At 33.2% G+C, this 14,155-nt stretch overlaps 1 protein-coding gene across 2 annotated transcripts in view; it reads right to left on the bottom strand.

Annotated features, from left to right (window-relative positions):
- The window catches only part of LOC137635709 (ATP-dependent translocase ABCB1-like), a 39,572-nt gene extending 25,418 nt beyond the window's left edge, over positions 1-14,154 (bottom strand). Inside the window, exons 1-3 of one of the 2 annotated variants that reach the window (XM_068368157.1) lie at positions 14,077-14,154; positions 3,308-3,428; positions 1,938-2,043 (exon numbers count right to left, since the gene is read on the bottom strand). In XM_068368157.1, coding sequence (XP_068224258.1) covers positions 1,938-2,043; positions 3,308-3,402 — 201 coding nt within the window. In that variant the 5' untranslated portion in view covers positions 3,403-3,428; positions 14,077-14,154. Of the gene's footprint in view, positions 1-1,937; positions 2,044-3,307; positions 3,429-6,153; positions 6,289-14,076 lie in introns of those variants that run through there. The other variant, XM_068368158.1, reaches the window with a different exon arrangement.
- Position 14,155: the final 1 nt, after the last annotated feature.

Genomic DNA, 14,155 nt, shown 5'->3' with positions numbered 1-14,155 from the left:
CTGCCCTCCCAAATAGAACTATATCTATCAAATTGCTCTCCCAAAGAAAACTATATCGATCAAATTGCTCTCCCAAATAGATCTATATCGATCAAATTGCTCTCCCAAATAGAACTACGTCAATCAAATTGCTCTCCCAAATAGAACTTTATCTATCAAATTGCTCTCCCAAATAGAACTACATCTATCAATTTGCTCACCCAAATAGAACATCTACCAATTAGCTCTCCCAAATAGAACTACGTCAATCAAATTGCTCTCCCAAATAGAACTTATCTATCAAATTGCTCTCCCAAATAGAACTACATCTATCAATCTGCTCACCCAAATAGAACATCTACCAATTAGCTCTCCCAAATAGAACTACATCTATCAAATTGCTCTCCGAAATAGAGCTACAGCTATTAATGTGCTCTCCCAAATAGAGCTACATCTATCAAATTGCTCTCCCAAATAAAGTTACATCTATTACTTTGCTCTCCCAAATAGAACTACATCTATCAAATTGCTCTCCAAAATAGAACATCTATCAATTCACCTCTCCCAAATAGAGGTACAGCTATTAATGTGCTCTCCCAAATAAAGCTACATCTATTAATTTGCTCTCACAAATAGAACTACATCTATCAAATTGCTCTCCAAAATAGAACATCTATCAATTCACTCTCCCAAATAGAGCTACAGCTATTAATGTGCTCTCCCAAATAAAGCTACATCTATTAATTTGCTCTCACAAATAGAACTACATCTATCAAATTGCTCTCCAAAATAGAACATCTATCAATTCACTCTCCCAAATAGAGCTACAGCTATCAATGTGCTCTCCCAAATAAAGCTACATCTATTAATTTGCTCTCACAAATAGAACTACATCTATCAAATTGCTCTCCAAAATAGAGCTACATCTATCAAATCGCTCTCCCAAATAGACCTACAGCTATTAATGTGCTCTCCCAAATAGAGCCACATCTATTAATCTGCTCTCCCAAACAGAACATTTATCAATTTGCTCTCCCAAATAGAACTACATCTATCAAATTGCTCTCCAAAATAGAGCTACAGCTATGAAAGTGCTCTCCCAAATAGAGCTACATCTATTAATCTGCTCACCCAAATAGAACATCTACCAATTAGCTCTTCCAAATAGAACTACATCTATCAAATTGCTCTCCCGAAATAGAGCTACAGCTATTAATGTGCTCTCCCAATTAGAGCTACATCTATCAAATTGCTCTCCCAAATAGAGCTACATCTATTAATTTGCTCTCAAAAATAGAACTACATCTTTCAAATTGTTCTCCCAAATAAAGTTACATCTATTACTTTGCTCTCCCAAATAGAACTACATCTATCAAACTGCTCTCCCAAATAGAGCTACATCTATCAAATCGCTCTCCCAAATAGACCTACAGCTATTACTTTGCTCTCCCAAATAGAGCTACATCTATTAATCTGCTCACCCAAATAGAACATCTACCAATTAGCTCTCCCAAATAGAACTACATCTATCAAATTGCTCTCCGAAATAGAGCTACAGCTATTAATGTGCTCTCCCAAATAGAGCTACATCTATCAAATTGCTCTCCCAAATAAAGTTACATCCATTACTTTGCTCTCCCAAATAGAACTACATCTATCAAATTGCTCTCCAAAATAGAACATCTATCAATTCACTCTCCCAAATAGAGCTAAAGCTATCAATGTGCTCTCCCAAATAAAGCTACATCTATTAATTTGCTCTCACAAATAGAACTACATCTATCAAATCGCTCTCCCAAATAGAACTGCATCTATCAAATTGCTCTCCCAAATAAAGTTACAATCTATTACTTTGCTCTCCCAAATAGACCGGCAGGTATTGCACGTTCGCAACGCAAATGTAAACGCAGAGATGGAGAATTCCACCGTGCAGAACTAGCCCAAGAAACAATACTCACCAAACTGAGGATAGACACAGGTGGCAACTCATCCTCCTTCTTCTTCTCCTTCTCGCTGTCCTTCTCCTTGGACGCCTCGAGACCATTCTCCAGCTTGTTGATATCCCTGGAAGGAGGATTCATTTTAGGAGTTTGGGATGGTATTTGGGGCCTGGTAGGGCCATTCAGTGCCCAGTTAGGACTGGGAAGGTTAAGCAGGATGTGGAAAAGGATGTTTAGAAGAAGGCTAGAAAGTGGGAGCAGATTGGGGGCTTATGGGAAGCTGGGTAGGAGCTTATAGGGTAAAATCGATGGATATAAAAGAGTGGGGTGTTATAGAAACGCCTTTTGATGAAGGGAAGGGTATGTGCCATGAAAAGTAATCTTTCAATGGGCCTAATTTTGCTGGTTAAGAGAAATTGTATAGAAAGACTAATTTTGATGGTAAATAGCAAAATATTAAGTAAAAATGGGATAAAAAGACAAAATTGAAATGTAAAAAAGACAAAACAAAGGAATTATATAAATGAAAAATGTATAATTTTATATTCAACTTTTTAGACTACATTAAAAAGTTGTGGCTTAACTTACAGTCTTACTATTAGAGTTCGTGTCATTATTATTATTATTATTATTATTATTATTATTACTAGCTAAGCTACAATCCTAGTTGTAAAAGCAGGATGCTATAATCCCAAGGGCCCCAACAGGGAAAAACAGCCCAATGAGGAAAGGATACAAGGAAATAAACTAAAAGAGGAGTAATGGAAAATTAAAATAAATTATTTAAAGAACAGTAACAACATTAGAATAAACCTTTCATATATAAACAATAAAAAGAGACTTAGTAGAGCGCAGACCTCCGCCACGGCAGCTTATTTCTCGATCTTGGCTTTTGACCTTAACATGTATTAATTGGCGTGGATTTTCATACACTCAAATATGAATCAAGTTTGAAGTCTCTGTGTCAACGATGTCCAAACTTATGGCTGATTACGTGATTTGGACATTTTGCTTGACCTTTGACCTTTGACCTTACAGAATTTAATAATTTCCAGCTTTTTACATAACAGTTAATCCCTGTAAGTTTCATTACCCTACGATTAAAATTGTGTCCAGGAAGCTGTTCACAAACAAACACACACACGCAAAAAAAAAAGGGCTAAAACATAACCCCCTCCAAACTTTGACCTTGACCTTACAGAATTTAATAATTTCCAGCTTTTTACATAACAGTTAATCCCTGCAAGTTTCATTACCCAACGATTAAAATTGTGTCCAGGAAGCTGTTCACAAACAAACAAACACAAACAGGGACGAAAACATAACCTCCTTCCAACTCCGTTGACGGAGGTAAATCAAAGAATGTTATTAATTAATCATACACTCACTTTTCACTCGACTCTACATCAATCTTGGTGTGGCCCATCCTCTTCTTGCTGGTGGAGTTCTGTCGTGAGGGCTCCTTGCTCGAAGCTGAGACCATTCCAGGGGTTTCTTCAGACAATTCTCCTGCGAAGAACAGGAGTGAAGACTAGAGATTAGGGGAAAATGGTAATTGAGTTTAGGGGAAAAATGGAAATAGAGTTTAGGGGAAAAATGGTAACTGAGTTTAAGGGAGAAATGGAAATTGAGTTTAGGGGAAAAATGGAAATTGAGTTTAGGGGAAAACTGGAAATTGAGTTTAAGGGAAAAATGGAATTTTGTTTAGGGGAAAATGGAAATTGAGTTTAAAGGAAAAATGGAAATTGAGTTTAGGGAAAAATGGTAATTGAGTTTAGGGGGAAAATGGAAATTGAATTTAAGGGGAAAAATGGAAATTGAGTTTAGAGGAAAAATGGTAATTGAGTTTAGGGGAAAAATGGAAATTGAATTTAAGGGGAAAAATGGAAATTGAGTTTAGAGGAAAAATGGTAATTGAGTTTAGGGGAAAAATGGAAATTGAATTTAAGGGAAAAATGGAAATTGAATTTAAGGGAAAATGGAAATTGAGTTTAGGGGAAAACTGGAAATTGAGTTTAGGGGAAAAATGGAATTTTGTTTAGGGGAAAATGGAAATTGAGTTTAAGGGAAAAATGGAAATTGAGGTTAGGGGAAAAATGGATATTGAATTTAAGGGAAAAAATGGAAATTGAGTTTAGGGGAAAACTTGAAATTGAGTTTAGGGGAATAATGGAATTTTGTTTAGGGGAAAATGGAAATTGAGTATAGGGGAAAAATGGAAATTGAGGTTAGGGGAAAAATGGAAATTGAGGTTAGGGGAAAAATGGAAATTGAGTATAGGGGAAAAATGGAAATTGAGGTTAGGGGATAAATGGAAATTGAGTTTATATATTTCTTTGAATGTGTTAGGTGATTTAGATGTTTTTGAATGGAATAAATGGAAATTGAGTATATTTCTTTGAATGTATTATTATTATTATTATTGTTATTATTATTATTATTATTACTTGCTAAGCCACAACCCCAGTTGTAAAAGATAAAATATTTTGAAGCCGAACGACGCTTAAATTCTCAAGCTGTCTTTGAAACCTAGCGGTGATTTGAGGAACTAATATAGATGACGGAATATCAGGGCTCTTATATAATAATTGACGATACCCGTACGCCTTCTCTCTCTCTCTCTCTCTCTCTCTCTCACTCTCTCTCTCTCTCTCTCTCTCTCTCTCTCTCTCTCTCTCTCTCTCTACAACGACATTAAATGCAGCCGTTTCTAGTATACTGCAGGACAAAGGCCTCAGATAAGTCTTTTCATGTCTGGGGTTTGGTCAGTTTTAATCACCATGCTAGCCAGTGCGGATTGGTGATGGTGGGAGATTTTGGTCTGATCGCTTACCGCTAGCCAACCTCGTATGTGCCCCTGACTAGTACAGCTTTGCTGATCATGGCGATACGTAAACCTTTCCACTATGGTATGGTATCCCCAATCAGAAAGGGATATATATATATATATATATATATATTATATATATATATATATATATATATATATATATATATATATATATATATATATAAAACAAGGGTGGCTTCAAAGATAAAGGCTACATAACCATCACTGATACATTTCCAATTTCTTTCACCAGCTATCGCACTTTCTTCGAACTGTCACCAGTCAGAACAGTATGATCTGTAAACATCAACTATCTCGTAACTTTTCACTAACATACACTGTCGTTGCTCTCACCTCTTGCATCAGAATAGAACATGAGACCAAAATTAAATGAAGGATAACCATGAAATAGAGACCTTTTGCTAAACAAAATGAGATTACGAAAAGTAAAATGTCACTTTCTCTAAAAGGAAAAGTGTTTAATTAGATGGTCCTACCAGTATTAACTTATGAATCAGAAACTTGGAGCCTTACTAAAGCCTTCAAACATAATCTAGTTACAGCTCAAAGAACTATGGGAAGAATAATGATGGGAATAACACTAAGAGACAACAGGGATACGAGAGCAAACTAAAGTAGAGGATATTCTAACAATATGTAAGAAAAAGAAATGGACATGGAAAAGGGCATATAATGAGAATGACATATAATAGATGGACATTAAGAATAACAGAATGGGTCCCTAGAGATTATAAAAGAAACAGAGGAAGGAAGAAAAGACGATGGATCGACGAAGTAAGAAAATTTGCGGTCTGGAACAGAAAGACCATAAACAGACTCAAGTATAGGACATGTCTGAGGCCTTTGTTCTGCATAGAACTTTCTGAGTCGGGCTACCTTAACACGGTGAAAGGGATGATCAGCAAAGCTGTGGGCTACTAGTCAGGGCCCGCATACTAGGTTGGTGTGCTGTGAGCAATCAGACAAGTCTCCCACCACTACCAATCCGAATTTGGCCAGTGTGGTGATGAAAACTGGCCAAACCCCAAAGATAAAGAAGGACATGTCCACGGCCTTTGTCCTGCAGTGGACTAGAAACGGTGTGTATATATATATATATATATATATATATATATATATATATATATATATATATGTATGTATATATATATATATATATATATTATATATATATATATATATATATATATATATATATATATATACATAGCTATAGATATATATAGATATAAAATAAAATTGTCATCAGAGTTACAAACAGACGAAAAACTAATATGAAAAAAGCAGTTAAACAATTCATAAACCATGCATTGAAATAAACACAAATAAACTGAAATACACACGCAAAAACAAACTAAAATAAACTAATAAACATTAACTCACAACACCATAAAGACCCAGCTTAGCCAATCACAATATAAATCTCGCCAGAAGAAAAGTCTAAATCACTCCCTCACAACACACAGCCAGCAGCGAGCCGAGTAGAAACGACTATTGGCACTCGCTGGAACGGGAGGTATGTCAATGGCTGACCACTCCGCAATAAAGGACCCGTATGCTTGAGAATTTAATCCCAAGGATATATATATACAAACTTGACCTTGTTATGATTTCAGACATGACTGCGCCATATTTTTTTTTTTGCTGGTTTTTTTAGACCTTTTTTGTTTTTGTAGGTGCATTGTAGCGTATAAGTATATTTGGTAATTATGGATATTACTTATGCAATTAACTAAAATACATACATCTTTAGACAACAAAAAGTTCTAATGAATACGGAAAATAAAGATATAAACAAGTATATATGGAAATTATGGATATTACTTATGCAATTAACTAAAATACATACATCTTTAAACAACAAAAAGTTCTAATAAATACGGAAAATAAAGATATAAACAAGTATATATGGAAATTATGGATATTACTTATGCAATTAACTAAAATACATACATCTTTAGACAACAAAAAGTTCTAATAAATACGGAAAATAAAGATATAAACAAGTATATATGGAAATTATGGATATTAATTATGCAAATAACTAAAATACATACATCTTTAAACAACAAAAAGTTCTAATAAATACGGAAAATAAAGATATAAACAAGTATATATGGGAATTATGGATAGTACTTATGCAATTAACTAAAATACATACAGTTTTAGACAACAAAAAGGTCAAATAAACAACGAAAATATTATGTAAACAAGTATTACATAACATAGTTACGCAAGATACATTGTAAAAACTATATTACGTCCCTACATCATAAAAGGCTTATGAGAAAAGCGAGTTATAAAGATATTAGTTCCAACTGAATGGGTTTATTGCCCATAACAATTCGACTTTCACAGAAGGTAGCTTAATAATCTATCCTTCATTTCTGATCACCATTGTACATTTGATAACGAAGGATGGAATCATAAATTGGAAAATGCAGATGATTATTTTTATTAATTGCCATGATCAGCAAAGCTGTACTAGTCAGGACCACTTATACTAGGTTGGTTTGCTGTGAGCGATCAGACAAAAGTCTCCCACCATCACCAATCCGCAGCGGCCAGCGTGGTGATGAAAATTGGCCAAGACCAGGCGTGACTAAAGACATGTCTGAGGCTTTTGTTATGTAGTGGATTTGAAATGGCTGTATTTTTTGTTATGTATATATATATATATATATATATATATATATATATATATATATATATATATATATATATATATATAAAAACATATATATATATGTATATATATATACACATATATATGTATATATACACACACACATATATATATATATATATATATATATATATATATATATATATATATATATATATATATATATATATATATATATAATCAACAGAATATTACGCCAATAAATCATATTATATATATATATATATATATATATATATATATATATATATATATATATGTATATATATATATATATATATATATATATATATATATATATATATATATATATATATATATATATATATATATATATATATATATATATAATCAACAGAATATTACGCCAATAAATCATAATATATATATATATATATATATATATATATATATATATATATATATATATATATATATATAATCCATGGGATTATAACTAATCTACCAACAAATTTCTTATAAAAAAAACTAATAAAGTAAACAAATATATAAAACGAATATTTACAACCGATTTTCTCTGATAAAAAAAAGCATTTTTATGACTTACTCCCAGATAAGGATATCGTTATCGTGATGAAAGACAACAGTGAAAGATTACGGTTACTAATAATTTTGATAAGTCTTATCGCTTAGGTTGTTAAGCAGGATTATCATTTTGATATATTGCCCCTTGCATCAGCTTCCTAAAGTCTGTTACAAGTTTCTGAAAAGGCAAGGCAATGTTCGAAGTGTTGACGCCTTGATGACGTCACAACTTCACTGACTTGAAAGACATACTAGAAACCAGATATTTTTTATTCAACTGCTATTTTGAGTCATTCAAGCATTAGGTGTGAGTTAATATAATTCATCAAAAGGTTATTTATCTAATTTACTGAATTACATACTTAATACCTGCCGTTGGGGCCGGGGAAACCAATTAGGCTAGGATTCTAATCGTTTGAAAAAGCTGTGTTTAGTCTAGACTGGCCTATTCTCAAACTTCATTTCTCTAGTTATTTTTCACTGGTTTAACAGAAACCAGAAGTCCACACTTTCAATTACATCTAAAATCTAATAAAATATAATACATTTCTATAAAAATAACTTTAATTGACCCTTGAAATTGCGACGATCCCAAACGACAATCTAATGGCCCTAAGAGAAAGAGAATTTGAATCTGCTGGTACGAGAGTTGCCAAATGTACGATAGTTTACCAAATGTCCTTGAGACTAACATCACGATTGTTATTAAAATTATTATTATTATTATTGTTATTTATTCATTCCTTCGCCTGTGGGCATTGTATGCGGGTGCAAGCGACCTCTCTGAATGAATTGGGATAAATAAGTCTCTGTCTCGTCCTAGAAGACTCGAAGGACAGTAAAATAACATAAGATATGAATGGGGTAATGGCCAAATGGTAGACTATAGTAATATCTATCTATCTATCTATCTATCTATCTATCTATCTATCTATATATCCATCTATCTATCTATCTATCTATATATATATATATATATATATATATATATATATATATATATATATATATATATATATATATATATATATATAACAACAACAAATATAGAAGTTTATAATCCATTGCAGGACAAAAGCCTCAGACATGTCTGGCCAATTTTCCTCAAAATGCTGGCCAGTTCGGATAGGTGATGGTGGGAGACTTTTGACTGATCGCTCACAGCAAACCAAGCTATTATGTGAGTCCCTGACTAGTGCAGCTTTGCTGATCATGGCGATACGCAAACCCTTTCACCACGTTAAGGTGTTCCCATATATATATATATATATATATATATATATATATATATATATATATATATATATATATATATATATATATATATATATATATATATATATTAAAGAAAAAGAAACTGTTAACTGTCAAGGTCAAGGTTAAGCTAAGGTCAACCAACATCTGCTTGCCCACACTACATAAACCTACTTAGTCTATAGGCCTATCTTAAATTTCAGTGCCCCAATAATTCCTATCTCTATAGATTCTCATACAATCTATGTTAATAAAAGATGAAATAAACAAAAAGTTATTAAAAACAATATAATTCTTTCTATATATTCTTTTTTTTTTTTTGACCTGCGGGTAGAAGCATTGGGTCATAGCTATGGAATGTCTGAAGGCCCTTGTTCAGAACACTTGGCATCAATAGGTGGCCTCTCGTGAAAAAAAAAAATGCATGCCCTTATGCCCTGTGCGTGCTGGGAAAGGGGTATGGGCAGGATTCTATAATATGTGAATTGTTTTTTAGCTTAATAACAGTTTTATATATTGTATTCACAGAGAACTTAAACTGTTTATAGACTTAGGCCTATGATACAAGTTAAAATCTTTCCGTAGTTAGTTGCAGTTATGTAAAAACGTCAATAAATACATATATTATAATTCTTATATATTATCTCAATTGTTTATAGCTTAATAACGGTTCAATATATTGTATTCACAGAGAACTTATACTGTTTATGGAGTTAGGCCTACTATACAAGTTAAAAATGTTCCATAGTTAGTAACAGTTATGTGAAAACACCAACAAATAAATAAATATATGTTAAATCTATACCAGAAATCTTGATATACATTTATAGCATATTTAATCTAAAGAAAAATGAAAGAGGAAAAAATTTGCGCCAGTTTTCGTAAATGGCAAATCTGGCAACTATCTTAAGACCGTAGGAATGCACATAGCCATTATGACATTGCAGTTTTTGCAAGTAGAGGCGGGTGGGAGGGGCAATTTAGATTTTTAAGGTTGATGAAATGAGAAAAAGGGAAGAAGAGAAACAGTAATAGGTCTGCCAGGATAGTCATAGTACTACATAGTACTATTTCCACACCGTAAGTATACGTGTTACCATATTTAGGTCACTGGATTAATCTACCTTCTCTCTGTTTTAGTTGCTAATTATTATTATTATTATTATTATTATTATTATTATTATTATTATTATTATTATTATTATTATTATTATTATTCCTATAACATAACTCACATAAAAATGAAAAATGGCAGATGAATGTGAATGAAAAACTGAAGCCACTGAAATTTACTGAGAGAATTTCGAGGTGGCGCGGCCATGTGGGAAGAATGGATACAAGATGGTGTGCATGAAGCGGGTCAGATGCGCAATGTGTCGGTGAGCTCGACGTATTGTTGATGAGGCCCACATGAAACAATGGGAAAGAAGGAAGTGTGAAAGAGTAGACTTCGTATGTTAGTACCTGGGGGGACGAGACAGTGGATGGTGATGACTGGGTAGAGAGGTTGTGGTGGAGAGAGAGAGAGAGAGAGAGAGAGAGAGAGAGAGAGAGAGAGAGAGAGAGAGAGAGAGAGAGAGAGACATATGGCGCTCTATAAGGTATCTCAAATATCTTTTCTATTTTCCTAAAAGATCCACGCATGACAACTTGAAGAAGAAGAAGAAGAAGAAGAAGAAGGAGAAGGAGAAGGAGGAGAAGAAGAAAGAAGAAGGAGAAGAAGAAGAAGAAGAAAGAAGAAGGAGGAGAAGAAGAAAGAAGAAGGAGAAGAAGAAAAAGAAGAAGAAGAAGAAGAGGAAGAAGCTTAGTGAGGAAAGGAAATAAATGATAAAATATGATTTTTTTAATATCTGTCACAACTTTAAGGATTCGTAATGTGATTGTGACACTATCTTAACTAAACGATATATATTTTTTGCGATTATAAAGTATTTAGAAGACAAAAGTATTTATACTTTGGTCATAAAAGTTTATCTAAGATCGGATTATGCGTTTATGTCTTGATAAACATTAGCTTTATAGATAAACTCTGGCTTTATATTTATAAAAATCATGTATAAACAATGAGACTAGATTTATTCGAATAAATTTATATAATTCCACAATCTAGTCACAGCTGGAATGAAACTTTTAGAATACTGTAATATTGAATCAAATGATGGAGAAGGTCTGACTATTAGAATTAACTGCATAGTAAGTAGCTTTTCTAGGAGAAGTACACTCCAAAATCAAACCATTGTTCTCTAGTCTTGGGTAGTGCCATAGCCTCTGTACCATGGTGTACCACTGTCTTGGGTTAGAGTTCTCTTGCTTGAGGGTACACTCAGGCACACTATTCTATCTAATTTCTTTTCCTCTTGTTTTGTTCAAGTTTTTATAGTTTTTACAGGAAATGTTTATTTCAATGTTATGGTGTTCTTAAAATATTTCATTTTCCCTTGTTTCCTTTCCTCACTGGGCTATTTTCCCTGTTGGGGCCCCTAGGCTTATAGCATCCTGCTTTTCCAACTAGGGTTGTAGCTTAGCAAGTAATAATAATAATAATAATAATAATAATAATAATAATAATAATAATAATAATAATAGGCCTACTACATGAACACCTGAATGTAGTGGATAATCAGAACTGAATAATCTTATGTATAACGCATAATGAATTAAATGAAAGACGGTTCTACAGATTTAATATCTAGGTCAGGAATAAGGTGTTTAAAACCGCAAATTTTCCTACACAACAAACGAAGATGAGAGTTAACAGCTGGCGTCCAGAAACGTGGTCAATGAAATTATAAATTAATTTAAAGAAAAATGGGAGGTTTATTAATAATTTAATATAAATCTATATGTATATAAAATTCTAAAAAGATATATCTATTAATATATGAACATATTTAATAGTTATTCATTAAATAATCCTAATTTATCTCTAAAACAGATAAAATCATTTGCATAGAACGAAGCCGTCACCACAGACTTGTGGAGCCGTCCGAAGACTCCGAAGCCGTGACTACTCCATATGTGTTCCCCGTTTCGTGACAGGGAGCCGTTACTTTTTAAGCTACGCAGGCGGTCCTCTGTGTACCGTTACTAAGAAGGGGAAACTTTACGGGCGTAGCCAGCTAGTTCAATTAGGGCAGAAATTGGTTCTTCTTACATCTCGCCATTATAGGTTCTTCGTCAAGAGAGCAGAAGAACTACTTAGTTGAAGAAGCTGTGGATTTCGACAAGCTTCAGATATGGGTGTTTTTTATATTTATTTTTTAAATACGTCTGGAAATTCTTTATTGCTTATAGTGATTAGATAGATAATCTTTCTATTAATATATAAATTATACTAATTTTAATATAAAATGACGTAGTACACATTAAAAACAAAGAATAAATACTAAAAACTTTCACCTAAAAAGAATTTGCGCGTGAACTCTTTAGTTCAAATAGACTTAACTCAGATAATTCAAAGCGTGCCGAAGAACTTTCAAGAGTAATTTATATATTTTTTATCATAATTTGCAGTTATTTCATATGCGAGTTGTAAATTCAATTTCATTGTACGTGTTTGTGCATAGATTTCCAATAGTGATACTATTATTTACGGGTAACTGACCTTTAGAAAGTCTTAAGTACTAAAGAAGAGGCTGAATAAATAGCGATAGTTATATCAAAAGTAAATTTGTCCTATGGGGAAGGTGGGGGAGCTTAGCACTGACAGTACTCCTCATTCAATGAACTGTATGCATTACATCGATTTTAACAGCGTTGTTTTGACCAATGGGTGCAACCCCTTAAAAAGGTTTAAAGGCCACTCATGAATGGCAGAGGCAAGGGACAGTGACATTGCCTTATCAAGCAGGACAATGCCCTAGAGACTGACCATATATACATATTATCAGCAACCGAGGCCCCGCTCCACCCAAGCTAGGACCATGGAGGGCCAGACAATGGCTGCTGATGACTAAGCAGATAGACCTGTAGGCTTCCCTTGCCTTCGCTTGCCACTCACCAGGGCAAGAAGGTGGGGCTGCCCCCCAAATTCCCTCTTCACTAACTCAGTTCCACGGGACCACCCCCAGATAACTAGCTACGCCCCTGTTTTTGGAGAATATTGAAAGGAAAGATTTCAAAATGTTCTGGTAGTTTATATTCTCTACTCACATTAATCGCATATAAAAGGATACATTTTATTAGCCGCTAATAACCTGACACACACACACACACACACACACACACACACACACACACACACATATATATATATATATATATATATATATATATATATATATATATATATATATATATATATATATATATATATATATATATTATACCTATGGTAAAACAAAGCCTAAAAATTCATAACTTTCCCATAGTTTTACGCAAAAAATATTAATATTTATAAAATAAAATAACACTTGTTATTATGGCTTCGGCATTCTCTCCTTGCCTCTGTTCAACCCACAAGTTTAACCCTTAAGGATACAGCTATATTTTATCAATAATTATTCCTACAGTCTCTCTGTGTCCTGGGTAGGTCTAACTTAAGCCTATGCATTTAATACGTGCATATTGACAAACACAAATAATAATTAATGATAAACAAATACTAACTACGTAATTTTACAAAACTACTATTGACCGAAATTATCAGCAATTACAGCGTATACAACTGGTAATTATTATTCGTTTGCACGACGAGAAATCGATGTAAATAATGTCACTATAATAACATAAACAAGACGAATAACATCACTATAAAAAACATATAAGAATCTGAATATGTAAACATCACTGTTTTCGTAGTGTCAAAAGTCCACACTTACAAGTAGGAGCGACACAACCTTACGTCATCACAGGACGGCTTCCTCAGCAGCACTGAATTCTCGGGTTTTGGAATCCTGT

This window comes from Palaemon carinicauda, unplaced genomic scaffold (assembly GCF_036898095.1).
Source record: "Palaemon carinicauda isolate YSFRI2023 unplaced genomic scaffold, ASM3689809v2 scaffold162, whole genome shotgun sequence".
NCBI classification, from domain to species: Eukaryota; Metazoa; Arthropoda; class Malacostraca; order Decapoda; family Palaemonidae; genus Palaemon; species Palaemon carinicauda.
The sequence above is the reverse complement of the archived record's forward strand: the minus strand, read 5'-3'. Positions and strand labels throughout refer to the sequence as shown.